This window comes from Acanthisitta chloris, unplaced genomic scaffold (genome assembly GCF_000695815.1).
Source record: "Acanthisitta chloris isolate BGI_N310 unplaced genomic scaffold, ASM69581v1 scaffold5403, whole genome shotgun sequence".
Taxonomy (NCBI): Eukaryota; Metazoa; Chordata; class Aves; order Passeriformes; family Acanthisittidae; genus Acanthisitta; species Acanthisitta chloris.
Window position 1 is genome coordinate 60,985 of NW_008666478.1, and position 22,070 is coordinate 83,054.

The 22,070-nt window shown below is 40.3% G+C and overlaps 1 protein-coding gene across 1 annotated transcript in view; it reads right to left on the reverse strand.

Annotated features, from left to right (window-relative positions):
* Positions 1-919: 919 nt before the first annotated feature.
* Positions 920-22,070, reverse strand: part of LOC103799779 (mucin-5B) — a 27,694-nt gene continuing 6,543 nt past the window's right edge. The window contains exons 6-33 of the mRNA XM_009072127.1: positions 21,254-21,392; positions 20,421-20,531; positions 19,510-19,689; positions 18,879-19,115; positions 17,828-17,984; positions 17,488-17,616; positions 16,964-17,048; positions 16,728-16,765; positions 16,017-16,172; positions 14,711-14,803; positions 13,781-14,022; positions 13,106-13,283; positions 12,573-12,823; positions 11,969-12,152; positions 11,230-11,422; positions 10,427-10,605; positions 9,846-9,915; positions 9,573-9,694; positions 9,148-9,179; positions 8,524-8,701; positions 7,448-7,552; positions 6,794-6,834; positions 6,070-6,192; positions 5,032-5,127; positions 3,724-3,852; positions 2,753-2,792; positions 1,900-2,023; positions 920-1,285 (exon numbers count right to left, since the gene is read on the reverse strand). Of these exons, the coding sequence (XP_009070375.1) occupies positions 1,111-1,285; positions 1,900-2,023; positions 2,753-2,792; positions 3,724-3,852; positions 5,032-5,127; positions 6,070-6,192; positions 6,794-6,834; positions 7,448-7,552; positions 8,524-8,701; positions 9,148-9,179; positions 9,573-9,694; positions 9,846-9,915; positions 10,427-10,605; positions 11,230-11,422; positions 11,969-12,152; positions 12,573-12,823; positions 13,106-13,283; positions 13,781-14,022; positions 14,711-14,803; positions 16,017-16,172; positions 16,728-16,765; positions 16,964-17,048; positions 17,488-17,616; positions 17,828-17,984; positions 18,879-19,115; positions 19,510-19,689; positions 20,421-20,531; positions 21,254-21,392 (3,787 nt within the window). The 3' untranslated portion in view covers positions 920-1,110. The remainder of the gene's footprint in view (positions 1,286-1,899; positions 2,024-2,752; positions 2,793-3,723; positions 3,853-5,031; positions 5,128-6,069; positions 6,193-6,793; positions 6,835-7,447; positions 7,553-8,523; positions 8,702-9,147; positions 9,180-9,572; positions 9,695-9,845; positions 9,916-10,426; positions 10,606-11,229; positions 11,423-11,968; positions 12,153-12,572; positions 12,824-13,105; positions 13,284-13,780; positions 14,023-14,710; positions 14,804-16,016; positions 16,173-16,727; positions 16,766-16,963; positions 17,049-17,487; positions 17,617-17,827; positions 17,985-18,878; positions 19,116-19,509; positions 19,690-20,420; positions 20,532-21,253; positions 21,393-22,070) is intronic.

Here is a 22,070-nt window from a genome sequence, read left to right on the forward strand (position 1 = left end):
AGTAACACCATAATGAAACAGTACACATCAAAGTAACCTGACATCAGCTGAAATGACTTATTATGAAAAAGAAGCAAATAAAAGATTTCTTGGGGCTCAAGAGCTGCAACATTTTAAAATGGAAGGTCAAAGTTTAATGCAGTCTATATCTACCTGGTCAGTACAAAGGCATTCCCTCCAAAACAATTCCCCAAAACTCTGCACAGCAGGCTGCAGGACACTATCTGAGAAAGTCACAGTCTTCAACACTCTTTCACAAAAGGCCAAATTACTCAAGTAACAGCAGCATCTGCCTTCCTTGCATACTCTGCAGGTATTGTTGGATCATTTTGACCCCTGCCCACATAAGATACTGTCACCAGTACCACTGGACATGTTAGCTGGGAGATAACTTTATAACACAAATCATAGGTAACGAGCAGTGAGACTGAAAACTAACACATAGCTCAGAGTTTGATGTTGGCAAATAATAAAAAAACCCAGTGAGATAAGGACTCCCAAAAACATGTAAAGATGTTGGTTTTGTAGTGTTTATGCGAAAAATGTGATTTTACACTCCTGATACGGAGTCACTGTGCAGAAGGAAGAAAAGCACCTTGATTTTCTCCAGTGACCCAGAGTCACAGTCAAAGTAGGTTCAGGACCACTGGGGAGAAGAACACAAACGTGGCCCTGAGCCAAGTCCTGCCTCTGTCTGTACCACAGCTGTGGAAGTGATTGCTGTTTCCCTTCTAAGGAAAATCAAGTGAAGCATGTGGTTATAGTTTTACAATGTGCACTTTCTTCAGGGAGGACTTTTAAAAGGCATCAGCTGTCTCCAGAGTGTCTTGTAATAACCTTGGTTTATACACCAGGGTAGGATTAAAGACATTAGCCACTTTACCCCATTAGCAGCATCACTGAAACAGGAGAACAAGTACTCTTTGAAATGCAGTTTATTCTACAAACATTTAGAGTAAAATCTTAGCTAATTTCCATAACTGTATATAATACCAGGAAGAAAAAAAGCACAAGCATGGTCACATGAAGGTTAGTCACAGCTGTTTTCTAAACTACTCTCTTGCTAGGGAAGGATTAAATGAGAGATGGAATGTTTCCTTTAGTTTATACTCATCTTATCCTCTTTGGGCATTTTGTTTCCACACATCCACATTCATCTACATACACATATGTGAACTGGACTGTCTTATGCCCAGAGCAAACCAGGTCCACCTTCACTTTGTGACTTCTTTTTTCATGGCAGCAAATGCATTTGTGTTCCATTTCACTGGCCTCAAAGGAATACCTGTAAAAATGGGATTTTTCACATCAGTCTGCTGCCTGTTGTCTTCCCAAACTGATCCCTATTTATAGCTCCAAATGGAGGTACTTTTAAAGAGCAGAGAAGCAAAATTTCATATCTATTTTTATTTTGCTTATTCCTAACAGGCTTTCCTCAGGATGCTACTGGCCATGCAGGGCCAGATCCTCTGACACCAATGGGGGAAAAAAATCTCAGTAACTTCAGTGGGATTAGGCCCATTCTGGCAAGACAGAAAGGAACAACTCATGCAGAGAACAAAGGGCAGGAAAAAACTCCAGTAAACACCAGAACTGTTCAATAAAACCATAGAAAGACATGTTTAAGATTCCAGTAAACACCAGAACTGTTTGATAAAACCATAGAAAGACATGTTTAAGAGCATGTTTAATAAATTTAGCTGATGTCTTTCCAGAAGCACCTATTTTCCTAACTAAGATAAGGCACTCCTATCATACTAAAGATGTTACTAATGACTGCTGCTCCACACACCCATTTCCCAATCAGGTCCTTCTAAACAGCAGGAAGGGGACAAACAGCTGCAGCCCATTGGTGACAAGAGCCCAGGAAGCCCAGCCATGTGGGAGGACACTACTTACACAGAATAGGTACTGCACATCCCTTCACAAAAGGGCACTGGGACCGGAGCAGCTGACTTACAGTTGTTGTGGACAATATACTGTTCTTTCACACTGCGTTTGCATTTATGAGGCAGGTCAATACCTGGGTAGAAAAAACACTTCTGTTAGACTTCTTCATACTGGGGAATAAATGTTTGGAAAGGTATCTGCTAGTAAGCCATCCTAGTAAAACCTTTGATAGCTAAAATGCATAATCAAGACCACAAATGAGAGTGCAAAGAGGAACTATTTTTATAGTTAAAATGCATAATCAAAACCACAAATGAGAGTGCAAAGAGGAACTAATTCAGCAAATAATTTCCTGATGGCCAAGGTACTTTTCCATTTGTAGACTAGGTTTATCATGTCAAGACAGTGTTGAATCAAGACCTAAAGGAGGCACAAAAGGCTCAGGTTTTTCTAAAACTGCTATAAATTACATTTGCCACTCCATAACTACCTAAGATTTCTGAGTGGATGCTACAGAAAAAAAAAAAAAGAAGAGAATCAACCTTTATTTCTATGCAATTTTCAGATGGAATAATGCAGAGAATGTTTTCTACAACTTTTCTTGCCAGGAGTAAAGTTCAGCTAACAGGATTTCAGTTATTTAAAAACACAGAAGAGGAGTTTAAAACAGTTTAGTGTTCCCATTGGGAGAATGAGGCTGATTTTTAGTCTCAGCTGTGAAGTACAAAACAGTTCTGCTGCTGTAAGAACTGTCTTCTGGTCTGTGGAAACTGCAGACTCTCAATGCATGCAGAAACAGAACTACAAGCAAGGAAGAACCAAACAGTATCAGAATAGAGAATCAACAATTTAATGCACTCACAGGTCTTACAACAGCCATCTGAAGTCACATCAACTGTCCCCTGTATTGAAAGCAACCATAACAGTTAGTTCAGATGCCTGTATTGCTAAGCAAATAGTAGCAATGTTCAGGTATATTCCCTCATCCCTAATCAACATAGTTTCCTTATCAGACACATCTGTGTACCAATTACATATAAAGCTGCTTTTAAAAAAAAATCAAACCAAACTACCCAGCAGATTACATATAAAGCTGCTTTAAAAAAAATCAAACCAAACTACCCAGCAAGGAAACAAGTGAATTTTAACTTAAAACTATATATCCTCTCACAAGCCAGGTAAGATGTCCTTTAATGCATGCTTGATGTTATGTAGGTCCTATTGAAGCCCAGAGAATGACAGCTGCTCCTGGAATTGAGTAGTCTGATCTATGCAGAGCCTACCCCAAAGCTGATTCAAGTGAATAGCTGTCCTTGTCCCTGCTTTGATTTTCAGATCTGCTGTGAAGCCCCAAAATGCTTCTGGAAGTCACTGGAAACTACGAATAGCTGAAAGACAGTGTATGAATTATACCCTTGTTCATTCATGTTCTACTTCTTTGTTTATTATACACTACATATCAGAAGACACTGTGGTCATCAGTCCCCCAGGGATCCACAGTGAGTTACCACTTAGTCAGTTGCATTTTGTAGCACTGATGTCTCTTAAGTGATGAAAAATCCCACTTTGCTATTGCCCCAATACCCTACTCTTCAAGTTCTAGTACTTATCCCACATCAGTGTAAAATGTATGGGTTTGTTTGCAAATATTTTTGCTTAACTACCATGGGACACTTCATTCAGGACTGAAAAAGCACATTTCCTTCAAGTGAGGATGATCAGCTCAGAAAGGACAAGAAACACTGAAGTGACTCATTCAAAACAGCAAAGATAACTCCCAGGGCAGCAGCAGGGCTCATTCCATAAGTCTTTTTCTGACTCTAAAATACTTACTGGGACACAGTTTGCTTCTTCAAATGGTAGGCAGACCTTTACTGTACTAGTCAAGGAAAATTGGCCTGCTGATTCAGTGCATGTGTACTGAGTACAGTTATCATATGGATCTTTATAGCTCTTTCCAACCTGAATAAAAACATAAAAAAACACCCCGAAACCAAAACAAGTTAATATGGTATAGCAATAAAAACAGAATACTGCAACAGCAATACAGTCAATGAACTGACAGAGGGACTGGGTTGTTCATCTCACTCTGAAAGGACTGAGATGTCTGGAACTCTCATCTGCAAATTATGTAACAAGCCCATCTACTACCAGTCCATGCAAAATCCCTTTTGTGGCTACCCAGGTGGAAAGAATGTAAAACTGGTGGCAAAATGGTCACAGAGATATGAACAGAAGGTAGCTGTGCTAATGTTTGTGAGCTAAAATATACAGAAGAGAAAAATAAGTATTTTAAAGGATTTAAAGAGTTTTATTTTCTAATAGATGAAGAAAAGAAAAAAGTGTAAAAGAAGACAGAAGTCTTTGCAATAGAGGTTAATGGACAATTGCAAAGGAATAAAAGGATGAAATAGAAAAGACACAGAACACAAGAGCTACCAGAGAAGCAACAGCATGTAAGACAATAGTCAGTGGTTGAAACACCATCATTAACTGTTCACAGGAGTAGCAGGCTGTAATAAAACCAAAGAAATAGAATAATAGAATCATTAAGGGTGGAAAAGATCTCCAAGATCATCAAGTCCATCCTTTAAATGCTCAGTTCATGCCTATACAATGCTACACTCACAAGACATGATGTATTACCTGGGTGTGTTACCAGTCACACTACACTATAGCAGCTATGCCACTTAATTTCCACCTCAAAAAATTCAGAACTAGTGGTAGTACAGCTCTAACAGCTTGCTCACACTATTTATCTTGTATGTATCTTAAGGGCAAGATAATGGAACTGTTTCCAGATTGGAGCAATATGATGTGAAGCCAGCTCCTGTGTCTCTGCAAGAGCAGTATTACACAATGTCACCATCCCCTCCAAACTCTTTCTTTTGCACATCAGGAAAGAGGAGACAGCATGATTTTCATTCCTTGCCAGAGATACATAATTTTAAACGCAGTAGCATCTGTGTGATGCACACAGCAGAGAGCACCTGTATAAACATCTCCATTTACTTTGGAAATACAGACATTTTTACAACTCCTCGAGGTCCTCCCAGCCTTAAAATGCAAGACACTGGTTGAAAAAAAAGCTGAGGTCTTTTTGATAATTCAGCTTTGTGTGCAGAGCAAGGGAGGGCTTACCTCAATGCTCACATTGCCAAATGGAAAATTTGCCACACATGCCACTTGCTGGCACTGGCTGCAGCACTGACCTTTCTTTTCCACATAGCGAAAACCCTGTGGGAATAAAGTTTCCATTTAGCCATGTTAACTGATGTCTTGTTCATGATGCACCTTTGGATCAAAGCTACACTAGAGGTGAAATGACCCAATCTTCTGGTGTCATTTCTGTCGTCTTTAGAAACCTGCTGAAACCACTTTAAGCCTGACAATCAAAGCTATCAATTTTCCAACTTTATTGAATAGTGACTTCTGAGCACTTCAGTTGCCATGAAAACCCTGCCATTGGCTATTCTTCTTCAGGCTAACACACAAGACAGACCAAATAAATTAATTCAGCCTATGATTACTTGCACAATCTTCCACTACTGCTTGGCCTGATATCATTATCCACAACAACTATTGCTGTGTTTTAGGATCCATTGCTCTCTTGGTGAGTGTGGCTGTGTCTGGCTTCAGGATAAAGCATAATGAAAGATTTTGTCCATTTTGAACATTGGTAGTAGGTCTGGCCTTATCAGGGCGTGAATGGAAAATCAACCACTCTACTTATATATATATATATATATATATACACACAAAAGACTGAACTGTTTGTGTGCTGATTCTTGCAAGTACTGAGAAGTAGCTGAGTACTCTCAGCTCACAAGTACTGAGAAGTGTCTGAAAGCACATAACCTATTCTGCAGTTTCTTCACAATCTTAATTTTTAAGATGACACTGGGCAACACCAACAAAATGGCACAAACATCTTTCAGCAGTCAGAATTTAACGGGTTTGCAATCATTCCCCTTCAGGCATCTTTCCAAGTGTGAACTCTTAAATTTCCTAGAGCAAAAATAACCATCACCCTAAAAACGACTTTGCAAAAAAAAAAAAAAGAAAAAAGAAAAAAAGAAGGTTTTATCCTGCTGTATTGCAGTGAGAAAGCAGTTACACTATCTTGGTTTCAGAGTAGGTCTCCTCAACAGCCATTGTTTGTGGTGAGAAGGTGCTGACCTGCTGGCAGGTGGTTTGGCATTTCACTGGAAGACACTGGATGCGGTTGGTTTGTGTCACAAGATCCTGTTCATCTGTGCACACACAGTTCTCACAAGAACTTTTAGGTACCATTGCCCCTGGCTGGAAATACAGAGGAGAGAGAAGACAGGCCATGACAAGAGTTCAGAGGGTTCTAGAATAAACAAACATTCTCTGCTTACACTATGAGGTTTATATTTAGCACTTCCTGAAATGAATACTTCAAGACCTCTAAATTCTCACTGTCAGTATCACAAAATGAACACAAGGCTGACATTCCCAAGTGCATCAGTTATGTTAAATGAGTTATCTCATAAATTCCATGCATCTGTTTTTGCTCAGTTTGACCTAGCAATTAATATTACAACATTCAATGAGATTTAAAATTTGTATTCAATCACAAAACTGACCTATTGACTCTAATATATAGGTTAAAATCCCATTTAGTAAGCAAGCTACTGGTCTCTAGTATTACCTATTCAGTAACCTGTCAGAGAATCACAGATTGTTTGGGTTTGGAAGGGACCTCTGCAAATCCTCTAGTCCAATGTCCATTTCCAGTAGTACATAAGAATACTGACGGGGAAAAATTACAGGCCATTCTAATCCTGCTTTTTGTATGAGTGTTGACAATAACAACTTCAGAAAATTCTGACTCAGGCAGCATTAACTCATGGAAAGAAGTGTCTGGAAGAAGACCTACCTTAAATTCAACTCCTTCAGAAACACATACACCTTTTGGTACTGTAAGAGAAAAAGAAAATAAAAATCATGTGCTAGGGATGATGCAAACAGTTACTGTATGCATCCCTGAATTGCAAGTGATTTAGAGAAGTCAAAGTGTAGAACTGAACTCAATAGCCCACATAAAAGGGGAAAAAAGTAACTAGTACATGGTGCTAATTATTATTTAGGATCCCACATGTAGCATCTGCTCAGATGTTACACATGAAGTGGGGGATAATTCTATATCCTGGTATTTTCCTGGTGGGTTTTTTTGCCCATACTTGAAATTACTTGACCCTTCTTTATTGCTAACCACCTTGCTGGTAACAAAGTCAATGGGAGGCTGGCTCAGGTGTGTGAATCTGTAAATATAGTTTGACAGCAGAGCTTCTGGATGGGTTCAATTTCACCATCATTCAGTATCTGACTATATCAACACTGAATCCTGCCTACTGAGAACCTGCATCAGTTATTCCCACTCAAAAACAGAAAGAAAAAGCAAACAAAAAGCACCAGTTGTAAATGCTGAGAGGAACAGTAGAGGCTACTGCTTTGGATTTTAACTCATTTAGAAAAAGAATTAAATAATTCAAGGAATAAATAAAACACCTTAAGAAAACAAGGTACTTACTACAGGAGAATATAGGACAACAACCGTCCTCAGATATAGCAACCACTGGTTGGAAGCCTAAGTCACATCCTGTTTTCTTGACAGTACAGGTTTGTATATCACATTCTGCAATAGACAACAAAGATAATGTAAGCCAAAGTATCCCATACAGTAGACAAAGCTTGAATATCCAAAAAATTGTGTAGAAATAGATGATTCTTGTATCACACATTTTTGGAGTTTGGCACATGTTCAGGTGAAATATCGCAAAGTTTGCTCTACTATAAAGCTCTTCCTGAGACATACACTTTTGGCCCTTGTTCCTGCTTCTCTTCCCCAACTGGATGTAATCTCTGAAAACACTAAACACCCTTACAGAAGTGACAGGAAAACAAGCTGGAGCAAAGATAAAAGAGTCAGAGAGTAAAAAACCTGAATCAGCAGTGAATGAGAGGCAAATATGTAAAGGCTGGGACATGGGCAGCAAAGCACCTTGACAGTGCTCACTGCTCCCTCAAGGAATCCAAGGAGCCTAAGGAACCTCTGCCTGGTAGCTTGAAGGAATGAGGAACAGAAAAATATCCCACCACCATTGCCAGGATCCCCTGTCATGCATCTTGGTATAGGTGTTGGGAACAGCCAGGGTTAGGAGCAGGCGGGTCCTGTGCTATGGGAGGCATTTGGGACTGGGAGGATGCACATACAATGGTGAGGGAAGATATCAGGAACCTACACAGGAAGCCTTAGGGGAGTCTGGAGGATGAACACAGCCTCCCTTACTGGACAGCTCTCTGTGGAGGGATCACTCATCTCAGAAGAACAACAGGCAGAGGATCCTGTGAATCACCTGTGAATCCCAATGATCCAGGGGGGATTTTCCAATGTAAGTATCTGGCAGGTCATGGCACTAATTTAAAGTACAAGTTGGAGTAGAGGAGTTCTCTTCTGATAGCAAGAGCTCCTGGTATGTAGATGAAAGAAATTACCACTCCAATGTGTTTATTTGAATCTGGTACCTGTGGAGTACCAGATCTCACTTGAGAATTACTGCTAAAGGCAAGTGATGCCACATGATGCCACATGAATTATCTACTCACCACAGACTGTCTCTGTGCAGCACGGGTCATCCAGACGTGTCTTTATTTTGCGTACAAAGCCTTCTTTTGTGCAGTTGATAGGTGGAGATTTAGCACAAGGACGGGGGAAGCAAGAGATATTTAAGGTTGCTTCATCACAAGTACAGTACTGACAGCCATGCTCCCAAACCTCCTTAGGCTGTAAGAACAACAGGGATGGCAGTTCAGAGAGCAAAAACTAGAAGCCTTATATCAATCAATGCCTGCTGCAAGACAGTACAGGGTTGAGTTGCCCTAATTTATTATGTAGGAAAATTAGAGTTGAAATCCCAGAGGGATGAGAAGGGAACAGTAAGAAAAAAATGCTATTATTTGCTGTCTTCCTTTGCAGGTTTATGTGTTTGCAGAAGGGAAGCCTGGTAGTTCTATCAGGAAACTGATTCCCACAAATTGCTACTTCTGCTTCTGTACTTCAAGTGATTAAAAAATTCAGGAATTAATAAAATCTGCTATTTTCCTTCCAAATGTCATTGCCATTCACTCTTTTTAAAGATTAGAATCAAAAGAAACAACTCACGCAGTTGTTTTTACAAGATGTCACAGAACCCAGGTATAGAATAAAGACAGTATTTTCCTTCCTCTTACCTGTTTCACTGATCCATCTTGTGCAGTGCAACCTATAAAAAGAATTACATGTTACTTAATGGTAACTGAACCAGAGAAAACAACAGAAGCAAGAGGACAGGAATTGAAAGAAGGTCTTGAAATCTGAGAAACAGCCACAAAGAGAAAGAGAAATCCAGAGTGCAGTGTCACAGGCTGTGTACCAAAAATAATCTTTAATATCCTCCTTTTGTTCTTTTGAAAGTTTTACCTTCTGCATAAGAGCAGGCAGGAACTGTCAATCTGAAATGCTTACAGCCTAACTTGAAAGGGTCAGTATCAAGGTCTTCCCCATTTCCTCTGTACCCAAAACATCCCTCTCAATGTGTACTCCTAGTCAGACTTTTCACCCTCCCACAACTCCCATCCCCAACCTTCCCAGGGCACCATTTAACGCTATTCCTTACCACAAGCAGAAACACAAATGCCATCATGATCATTCAGCAGAATTTTTCCATCAGGACAGTAGCATCCTTCAACAAACACTGATGTGTTATTTTGGGAGTGGAGGGTGTCCATAACTACCTCTCTGCACAATTAAAACATAAACAGGATTGAATCAGAGGTAGAAGTGCTGCCCAGGGCAATCAGACACTTAAATTCCAAGGGAATGTGAACTTCAGAATTCCATGGCAATGTTCACATTATCGACTTGAAAAATGTCTTAGGAAATGACTGACCTGCTGAAGCAAGTGTTTCTTTTTGCTTTCCCACATGGCTTGTACACCTGATCCTGAGGACAACTGGCCTCTGTGGAGCATTGCAACACAAGTTAGAAAGTCCAGACTCCAGCGTGCCCTTCGATGCCCAACAGGCTACACACAATCACAGCCTCACGGGTCGGCACAGCCCAGGCTCCTGCCCAGCAAGGGAGTCCCTGGAGATTCAGCAAGAGGGGCCAAGGCATTCAGCAAGGTGCTAGCGACAGTTCTAGCAGTGCTTAGCCCTGAACCATGGGATCGCCCTGAGCAGGGCAAAGCCCACAGAGAGAAGCAGTGTGTTGCCATCTAGAGACGAAGCTCTGGAGAACACACAGGGCTCCTCAGCTGAGCTACTCAGGAGAGACTTAGGGCTCTGTTTTCCCACTGTTTAGCACCAGTTGTGGACTGGAACAACCTCTTGGGTTTGTTGCTGCTTTTTCACAAGTCTAGAGCAGCTCAGAAAAGATTGAAGCCTGATAATATGGAGGAACATAAACAAAGCGTGTAGGTGAGGGAAGAACAGACGTGCTTCACCACCAGCAGGTCTTTCCCAGGCTTACCACACTGCCCATTTGCCTTCCTCCTCCAGTCCACACAGACCCCGTGGAGCCCACACAAGGCTGAGTATGTCTGCATGCTCTGGCACTCGGTGCTGGGGTGTTCTTCGGAGCACCCACTGGCCACACACGCCTCGTAGTAGGGCTGTGGGGGGACCACGCCATGGCACTCAGTCAAGGTCCTTCACAAAGCAAGGAGACAGATCTTGGGCTACATCCAAGGAGGAATTCAACTCAGAACCCAACCATCCACACCCAGGCAAAGCCTTAAGGCAAAGATACAACTACAAATTGCTCTGATAAGCAACACGCCCACACAGCTTAATTAAGAATAGCTTTACCTCCTGTTCTTTACAGTGCTTTGAAAGGAAGCACTTTTATGTCAGGCTCTTACCTGGAAAGGCTGCTGCACAGCCTATATGTCTATATATTGACATTTTTATGTCAGCATGTTTGAATATCCTGGTTTAAACCACAAAATTATTTTAAATACAGACACACACATTTGCATATTATATTCTGTGTTCTGCATCATTCAGAGCTTTCAGATACTGAATTATAGCTAGTTGCCAATAGGCAAAGGGAGTGTTGAGCAGCAGACAGTAACAAGGGAGGACTGATTTTTGATGATGTGACTCAGGAACACTCACTTATCTGAGTTTTTCAACACACACTGCTGAGTTTTTCAAGGTATGCAAGACTTCATATCTTCATCATATCTTATAATCAGTTCACCCAAGCCATGTAGTGGAGCACAAAATTATCTTGTGGACTTATTTTTCTGACACTTTGGGGAGTTATCTTACCAGATTATTTTACACAGATTAGAAGGCTCACAATGCTGGTGATATTCAATTCTAGTTGGTTCTGAGACACCTGGGTTACAGTATCTGTTGGTAGGATTTGGGACTTTCCAACCTAATGCCATCTCTTTGAAGGACTCAATAACTTCACCATTCCTTTTCATAGCATCATCAGACTTCTGGTTGGTGCAGGTACCTGGTAGCAATATAAAAGCAAAGTGACAGTTCAAGGACAGTTGATATGGATGAAGCTGCTTTTAGAGAACACTTGGAGTTAAGTTCTCCTCCTTGTGAGAAGGCAAAAACACGTGGGGTCCTGGATAAGTTCATAAGGACTGTTTGTAGGAAGAGAAGGCTAGAATAAACAGTTTTCTAGTTATTCATGAAAACCAGAATTGACATGTTGGTTGATACATTTCTCCTAGTGGCCAAAGCAACTGAGATGGCTCTGTCTAGGACAGGACTTTCCAAACCTCATACATTCCCATATGGAGTATATATGATCAAGAGGAACAGCTTAGAAAAAGTCTGTCTCCATTCACCAGCAGACTGTGAACAGAATGAAAGGATGTGGCTTAAAACTCTGTCTCCTGACAGTTTCCACTAAACAGAGACAAATTTATTATAATTTGTGAGAAATAGAAATCAGTGGAGTTCAAGCATTTAGAGACATTTACAAGGGGATGAGAAAAAGTTTGAGGAAAATTTATTGCATTCATTGTTGTCAACTGATGACACTCACCACATAGTCCCATGGTATGGTTATAAAACTTTCCAAAAGGGAGTTTTATGTAAAATGCAAGCCAACTGTAGGAGACATAAACCTCCAATTCAGGTATTTCAATTATGGCATAAAGGCCAGAACTGGTTATCCTGATACCGTCCTTGGTAATGTCTGGAACAACTTTCTTATCATTGAACAAAATCTAAAAAGAGAGGAACAAATGGTCTCTATGGATACTTTTCTGTTGAGTAAGGTAAACAATTTGTGCAACTGGAAAGCAGAGCAGGACAAATTCAGGCCTTAGATGCACCAAGTGATGCCTGCCAGAGGCAATCATTTAAGCAGGTGTTTAAGATTCCTTTTTAATATGTTGTAATTTATATTTAAATACTCATATCAGGACAAATCCCAAAATTTTTAGTTATGTGATCATTTCCCAAAGTTGTAGAATGCACAAATTTTTGTTGACACAGAGCAAAAAAAGAGATACAAAAAGCAATGTAATTGCATTTCATACCAATTCCATATTTTGCAAGATTTGTCATTTGTCATGACAGGACATTTGGCAGTACAGTAATAAAACCACAGGAGAATAATATTGAGTTTGAACACAATACTTTACCAAGTTCGTTTCTTTTCCATGTTCCATTGCTTGTGTCAGAATAACAACAGAATTGGAGTAAAAGATTATGAGGGACATTGAACAAATTGCTCCATCAATGGCACCACAGTAGTAGTTGTCTATGTGAATCCAGAAGTTGTGAGAGTCAGGATGAATTGACTTCACAAGGACATAGGTGCAGTTTTCTTTGAAATTATAATATGTTCCATCAAAAGTCACATAATGCTCATTTCCCCATCCACTGCAAATACCTGGAAGACAAAGTGACAGAATTCAAGTCTGGATTCTGAGCTTCCTGTAAATTCAAGCTGGTTTTAACCCTTTACTTGCTTCCAGTGAGAGCTGAAAAAACCAGAAAACTTGGCCTAGCAAGGACACTTACCCACTCTTAACAGGCAATGTTTTAGGTGGGATATCAGTTCCACTGTATCCTGCTCAATTAATATGAGCATAATATAAATGTTGACCTCATAGACTTATCCTTCTTGGGTACATAACATAACATAAATTTCAGTTATTCTCTTGCAACTTACACTGACACTCAAAGACTTCACAGCAACCAGTTTCATCATAGTGTTTTGTGAATGGGAAACCATTGACACAGAGTTTCAGTTGCTGAGGAGGACAAGTCATGCTGGACAGTTTTATATTGTTTCCTTCTCCCAGGCAAGTGGCAGTCTGGCAGTTTCCAAAATTCCATGTTTCATTAAACTATTGATGGATTGGAAAAAAAAGGCACATAAAGTAATGTAACAAAATCTTTAAAATCACACACAGCAACTACATTCCATTCAGTTAATTGTCTAGCGTGGCAATATTTGGTGTCTACTCTGTCTCTGAAAAGCAGACAGTATGAAACATATAGCAATCAACAGAGCCTTGATACCTACTTTTTGTATAGGACTAAATATTAAGGTCCTGACCACTTCTGATGATGAGACACAGCCAGATGTGGCTTCCTAGTCTTTGTTCAGCTTAGATAGCTCTGCCCATATACAATCATGTAGATGTTTCAGATGAATAGAAGAATCTTCAATTTATTCTCTCAATGTGGGTTTCTGGTATAGCTCTGAATCATCTAATTCAGCCACACCTACAGCCCAGCTGTAGTGGTGGATACCAGCATCAGAGAAGAACACCAAATCTTGTCTGCAGGCAATGCATGAATGATGAAATGATGCATAATGAAACATATCCAAGTCTCTCACCTTTCTGGGAGGAATGAGTGCAAGACAATCTCTCACAGAAGTCCCTGTGGGAGCAGGAACTTGGCTTGTTGCACTGGGAGCAGGTGTTGTTGGACAGGCTTCAGAATCTGGATCACAGATCTTGAGGGTCTCAGTATGACCCATTTTACACTCTGCCCAAATTAATTCAATCTGACACAATGGATTGCAGACAGAGTAAGCACAACGACCTGATATATTCACAGGCAGAGAAACATTTTCTCCTGCAAGGCCAAAACCCAGCTGTTAGTGCCAGACCATGCATGAAACTTCTAATTCCCAAGGCCTATGCATCACATTCCAGCTATGTACTCAGCCCTGCATATAACTATATGGGCCTGCCTGTACCCGATAGCCATGTTCACGTGTGACTGTCTGTCTGCAGCTCCTTGAATTCAGTGACTGAAGTGGAGCCTCAATTCATCCAAATGGCAAATGCTGAGGGAGGGCCACAAGTGGCTAATCTGAAATTCTGCTTTTAAGTGTATTAGCAGGAATTGAAAATGAGTTCAAGAGATTACTGAATACATCACTGAGTGCATCTGGTCTTCACAAAGACCAGGAGGTAGGTGGTTCAGGAGCTACTGATAGCTGAAGCAGTTTCTTTCTTCTCCTATTTTTTGAATACTGCAGTGGGTTACAAGCTTGTGTTCAGCAGTTCGGGATTCAGGGCTCTGCTGACGTTAGCATCTGGTATAAGCTTCCTTACACCAGGCATATTCAAACCAGAACAAAGTTATTGGATATGGGAGAGTTGTAGTTCTGAAGGTGTTAGTTACAGTTCAAAGATGTAACAACTTCTGGCAACGTCTAACTGCAGCAGGCAGAATGAGCAGTTGCTGAAGCACCTTTATCTAACAGTACATCTTTCCACATCAATGGTGCAGAAAAAAAATTTGCATGGTTTCTCACCCATTTGTATCAATTGTCCATTGTCATTGCAGAAACAGGGAGTGGTCTCCACTGACGATGAAGGTGCAGATGTTACAGATTGGATATGTGGCTCTGCAGGAAATGAAATCAATTAATATTCCAATCCTCTGCTATTCTGCTTTCAAGCCCCATGACATCTATTACATTCACCACAATCACTAAAAAGAAAAACATCTTTTTTTTACCCCCACCACATTCTGCATATGTACACACTAAATCCATCCTCTCTGCATTTCCATACACTTTCTCTATTGCAGGGTATGCTGCTATAATAATGCACACATAGTCCCAATTGCAGTCTGGTGGGGTTTTTTCTATATAGAGTACAACAAAGCCCCCTTCTACTGCCATGTATTAATTCCAGTTTAAAGTTTCCAATCCTGCAGTACTTCACCTGACTTTGGAGAGGTGATTTTCAGCGGCACTCCATTTTGCTTTTTAAAGCCTTGTTGCAAAGAAACTGTTGATTTAAATACAGACAGATCATACAGACATTTTACTTTGCCACTTACACTCTGCTTTCAATAATCCTCCCTTTCCTAGCTATTACCCCATTATACTTCTTATTCCACTTGTTAACACTCCTAGTAAATACTGTACACATGGGCTTAAGATTAAGTCTTTAGCTCTTCTATTCACATGAGTAGATAGACTAACTTCTAATTTTTCTTGTGTCCTTTGTGTAATTTGCTACCCAGATAATACACATTTTTTTTAGTTATTTATATTTATTTGCTATAATCATATGGCAAAATTCCCACTTTTTATCTCTTTTTATTTCCTGTTTTCTGCCCTTAAACATCCCCTTCGTCTGGCAACATGTTGTTAGGAATGGGAGTAAGAACCAGGCAGCTTTCCTTTTGTGATCCAGTGACCCATTTGGGACTCACTTATTCCACTACAGAAAACAGTACATTAAAAACCATATTGTGATACACGTGGTAAGAAGGAGAAAAACAAGGTTTAGAAGTATGAAATATTGAGACTGACAACATCAGTGTGTGAACTGTGGTATAACCAAGATTTTTGTAAAAGTTGTATTGAAAAATATTTCTCTATCCTTTCTCTGCCTCACTGACAGTAAGGTCAGTAAGAATAATAATTACTCTTTTGGTCCTCACCACAAAACCCACAAACTTTGATCCTTCATTTTTGAAACTTCAACAGTCTTAAATCCTGTGTGTATCCTAGACATGCTGTAGGAAGCTTTTTCTAAGATGGATAAATCTTATTGCCATTACAGACTTCCACAGAATCACCATCAAATTTCTCATCAATCTAGTACCTTGTGCTGGTGTAGATGGTGTTCTGCAAGAGGTAAATGTTTTAATGATCTCTCCATTAGGGCCACAGACAGCTTCACCACACTCGGTCCCATACACATGGCTGTATATAGTTTCATTTAGGGTGTAGCTCTTTCCATTGTAGCAGCAAAGGCAAACTGAAGCACCAAAAGAACAAATGTCATGTTAACAGGGGACACTTGTAATACAAATACAAATTAAAAGGAAACCAAACTCTGCATTTTCCCTTCTGAAGCTCACTGCATCAAACATGAATTACCAGGGTGAAAACTTTCTCAGTTTCTATTGGGAAGCTGCACTGGAAGTCTATCTCATTTTTTTAAAGTGGGTTGGTTTTTTGCTGTTGCTGGTGTTTCTTGGAGTCAGCTTGGATAGAGGAATGACAGGTTGATAAGAGCATCAGAACTGGTACTGCCTCACCCAGCATGGGGCACAGCCAAATTCCCTCTTGGCAGGGAATGTGACTGGGATTACTGCCTTGCTGAGTAACAAAACACTGGCTCAGAAGGTGTTGGACAGCCATTTCCATCCACTAATGAGAAGCATGCAGTGATAAATGAAGCTGTCCAGATTTTGGAGAATGGAACCCCATTACCATTACTGTAATGAAATCAGCAAAACTGAAAATACATGATGCTGGGTTGTTTCAGTCCTATTGCACTCAATGCATGATAAGGGTGGTGAAAAGTTACCTTTGGAGTCTTCGGTACACAGTTTCTCTTCAGGATTGCTGAAGATAAAAAGATTTGGTTTATATACTTGAATCAGTATATGGAATAAAAATATCTGCAACTGTATCTACTTTTACATAAAATCCTACTCCTGAGGTATTTAATAATGATTGTCATTGGCTATGAACATTCACAAAACATTGCCTAGCTTGTCCTTTCTAGTCCTATTCTACCTTTCTCACCAACAACAGACCTACCATGAAGTGCAGTTGAGGAGGGAGACACACTCCCTGCTCTCCTCATCAAAATATGGCTTGTCAGGACTACACTCTGGGTAACAGCCTGGAAAGTTAAAGTAAACAAAGCACACTCAGTCTGCGTCATATGGATACAGGAAAACACATCAATACCTCTATGAGATGGAGATTTGGTTACAAAATGAATGTGATTCCAGTATGAATGTTCATTTCACTATCAATTATTTTCCCAAGTCCTCTTTTTACCTCACTCCCAGAAGTTTTAATTAACTCTGTTTGTCAACAGGTAATTATTCTTTGCAAATTTATGTTGAATGGCCTTTTATCTCTCCCCATATTTAAAGACAACAGGCAAATCATGATATGAATGGCACCATCACATAGGGAATTAGCCTAGGCAAGGCATGGTCAATGCTTCTGAGGCAAATGGGATAACCTTTCAGTCACTTTGATGCTTAAGGTATTTAAAACCAGACTAGTAGCAGCAACTCCCATAAACTACATCAAAGTCAAGGAAGAATTACCTTCTAAACTGTACAGCAAGTTCCCACATTTCCCTCGTGGGTTCCTGCAAGTCCTTAGACAAGGGGCTCCACAGGGTTTATAGAACCACTCATGTTTGTCAGGTGCATTGTAATAATCACAGAACACAGCTGTAACAGAAGAACAAAATACCTCTGGGTGTCAGACATGGGCAGGGGTTATTTTCTAAATCTTGTTTAAAAGATTTAAAGAGCTAAGATTAAAAGAGCTTGTTTAGTCATATATACATTGTGATGTCAATGTTCTTCTCTTTTTTATCTCCTGTGTACCTGACTGCACAGAGCACAGCTTTACTCTGTGCATTTTGAAGGCAATACTTACGGCAAATGGCAGGAGTTCTCCAGTTGATACAGACACCAGCTCTGCTACAGCTTCTTGAATAAGCAGCAACTGAAGTACAAAAGCACTCACAGTCTCCCACACTGTCACAGCCACAGAAGTCAGAAACACAAGATTCATAATATGGTATTGGGTTCACCTATCAAAATACCAAGAGTTCTGTCACCACAGGTGTACCTGCTGCACTGTGCTTTAATGATGGAAAGAGCTCTGAATTTCTGTCATGCACTGGCAGTTGGTGACAGACGGGGACTGTCAAGAAGGAGCTATGATATTGTACAAAAGGTAGTTTTCTATTTTCACCTGCCTGGTGGAATTGGACTCTAAATCTTCTCATTCCCATGTGTGCAATACTGCCACTTATGCTCAAAATGTCTTTCCAGTGTGATTCTGCTGGACTGAACTATCTTGTTTTGGCTTAGCACAACTATATAGTGTATGCCCTCTAACAGTGATTAAGTCAGTATAAAAGGAAATGAGTATAAAAGAAAATACTAATTCCACCAAACTTCATGTCTTGTATGTTTTCACCTGTGCCAACATAAATGAACCAAGGAAATGAAGACAAGTTTGTTTTTAAAATGGCTTATTAAAATGCACTGAAGCTTTGTATAGGCATTCTAATTAATAGTTGCCTTGTTTCTGTTTGGATTAATTCAATTTGTGCCTAAAATAAAGCAAATAATTAATCTCTTTAGATAATTTGAATGAACATTCCCAAGGATCACCATACAAACAGTTCTAGACTAACTTATCTGAAGATTTTACAGACAGATACCTAACTTCCTACTTCTTGTGCCCAACTATTATCCTGTTTATCTTCAGGTGATCAAAACAAGCACTGCTGTTTCCTCAATACTGTGCAACAGGATTTAATTGGCTTAATGGTGAAGTGAGGTTTTGCAAGAGATAGCCCTTGTACTCCAGGATGCTGTGTAATGGCCTCTAATAGTAAAAATATGTGTGCAAACGTGTTCCAAAATAGCAACAAATATCTAGTGTGAAACTACTGAGGACGAGAACAAAGGATTACCTTACTGTGACAGGCTTCAAAGATGTTACTCTTAATGATGCTGCAGTGCTTCTGCCCCAAGGCAGACTTGAAAGGCTGATCAGCACACAGGTCTGTCATGTTGATATTTGAGCAGGTGCTTGTTATTTTCCAACTGTTTCCAAACTCCTGGATGCTCATCTCCATGGACTGTCCTCTGGTTGTGAAGTCATTCCTTGAGCGGCCATCAAAGTTGCCACAAAGACCACAGACTTTTCCCTGGGTAATTTGTGTAGGCACAGTAAATGGTTTGGTTATTTTGAGTGCAGCCAACTCGTTGACAGAAATATACTATAGAGCAGGTCAAGGTAAAATAGCTGCAAGTTTCTAAAGAGACATAAAAAAAAGGCTTAGAGAACCTGGACTTTCAATGGCAAAAGCACTCTGTTAGTGTGTTGCCAATTCAGTGAAGTGTCTGGCTTTGCTTCTAGCTCCAAATATTCTGGAGTGTTTCACACTGACTGAACAATGAAATAAAACACAAGACATGGCCTGCTTGCTGCTGCTTCTTGTCCACTAAACCAAACTCTTTTCCAACACCTGCTTTTCAAACTGGGACTCCAGTTCTAGATGCATAGCTTTGAGTTTGAAATCATAACTGTCCCGTACGTACCTGGAAAGATGGTGCCACATGAACAACAACAGTAGTCTTTTGGTCCCACATGAAGTTCATCCCTTGATCTGTTTCAATCACAATATAGCCTCCTCTGAGGTCCACTTTGTAATTTTTCTCAGCTCCTGGATCAGTAGCTATCTCTTGAATTCTTCCTTCCAAGAGCCTTATTTCACTGCTCTACAAAGGAACAGATTCATTGCATGGAAGGAAATCAAATAGAACACTTAGTGTAACAACACTGGCATTCTGCCTCTTGTTCATTGTCTTGTTTTTCTGTAGTCTTTACACTGTATCTTGGTTTATTGACAGACATATAAGGCACACACAAGACCCACTGAGTTCAGTGTGAAACATCTGCCCTTGCAGGACCAGTCTTACCTCACAGACACAGATATTGTCCTTATTCTGGATGAAATCTGTTCTGCTGGCACAGCAGCTCCTGAGCCCATAGGTAATTGGGCATACCAGACCACCCCTTGCCACACTGCCTTGTTTCACCATCCCCTCACTCCCCACTATGGAAGAAATCTCTTGTGTACACTTCGAGGAAATGCTAAGCCTGAGCTGGAGGGAAGAAACTCTGCCCTGTGCTCAAACCATGGTACAGAAACACGCTTCTCTAAAAACTTTACCATCACTCCTATACCACTAAGGTCACAAATCCAGATACACACATGCAAATGCACATACATAGAGTGCTGTTGTCTCCTTGCATCTATGCTCTCACCTGCAGAAGTGTTCAGTGTCCCTGTTAACACCAAATACCTAAACCTTTCCCAGCTTGCCTGCCTCTGCTTTCTAGTTGTTTCTCTTCCAGAGGTACTCTCTAGCAGCAACTGAGTGGGGGTATAAGGGGATGCTACATTAATTGCTGCAAAATCCTCAGATATAACCCCTTCTAGACAAACCTCAAAAATCAATGTGATCTTTAGGGAGCAGATGGAGCGTGACTTCCCACAGGCATTGTTCTGAATTACAATCCGGAAGGTGCCAGCATCCATGTTAGTGGGGCAAAAATCCTTGGAAAATAGATAACATACTATTAGATTTTTTCAGGCAACTAGACCAGTCATAAACATTCTCAAGAGCTCTAAATGAATGACACTCCGATTTGACTTCACTTTTTTAGTCACCAAAACTCTGAGAGTTTTTGAAGAATTTAGTGGAAGTTAACCTGGTGGCAGGTTCATATTTGACCAGGATTTTCAAAAATAAAATCTAAAGGGGAAAAAAATGAGCTTTTCATTGCAGCAGTCCTGCTCAACCAAAAAGGCAAGAATATTTTTCCTTAAAATTAGCAAATCGAACTGTAATTTGGGGATGAAAAAATGTCTCACTGAGTCCTGTCTCATTGCATGTAATTATTACATATCTATGACACATTAATCTCTGTGTGCTTCTCTCACAACAAAAATAATGTCAATCTTGGATGGCTGAGAGAAACACTTTTCAATACCACACCAATTCCTTTCGCTTGCAGATGCAGTTGGAAGGACTGTTCAACTCAGGAGTAAATCGTTTAGGATCACACAGTGCCCTCTTGTGTCACTTCTCAGGGTCAATTTGCTTTGTTTAATGTGGAAAATCTCACTGTATCTGTTCTAGGTACAAGACGAGGGGAGTAGGTTCTGCTCACCAGTGTTGGCTATTTTACATGGGAATGACTTTTAGCTACTTAGACTGAACCCTACAGAGTAAGCTGTGAAAAGCATATGGTTGGAAAAGTGAAAAAAATTGATACCTGAGCAAGGATATAGTCACAGTCTCCCAGGAAATCGAACTTCTCCCCATCAAAGCTCATGTAATGCCCATTTCCATACACAGTGCAGGTTCCCTTGCAGGGATTGTCTGTGCAGTTCCACTGCCTTTTGTTACAGGTGCTGGCAGGCAAAATGCAAAGAATCAAAATGCTTGTATGCAATGTGGGTTTTCCTTAACCCCAAATGGGCAGAATAACTAAAAGATTTAGGTTTTGCAGTGCTTCAGAGAAACCAATCATCTCACACTCTTCCAACCTTTCCCTCTCAACCATTCTGAGATCATGACATGAGGTGGCATATGAATCAGCAAGTTCATGTTTACTACCAAGACACATTTCAACTTTGATTATTTTTATTCTATTTTTCCTTCAAATATATTTTAAACCATTTAGTCCTGGAAGACACTGAGGATTTAGAAGACAAATTCAAGGTGAAGAACTGAATATATCAGCCATTTCTGAATATTAATCTGAGAAGGACCATGCAGTCAGTTCTGCTCCTGACTACAGTGGTATTGCCTCTGTCTTCCCTTGGGTGTTGGGTCTGGCAGAGATGGAGACAATTTTTCCCATTTTTGCATTGGCCTCTAGAAAGGTGTTGGTAACACCCCAGTGTTTTGGCTACTGCTGAGCAGTGCTGGCACAGCATCAGGATTTTATCTCCTGCATCCCTCCCTCACCAGTAGGCTGGAGGGTGGGCAAGGTCTTGGGAGGGGACATAGACAGGACAGCTGTCCCAAACTGGCCGAAGGGATATTCCAAACCACATGATATCTGTTCAGCAATTAAAGCTAAGGGA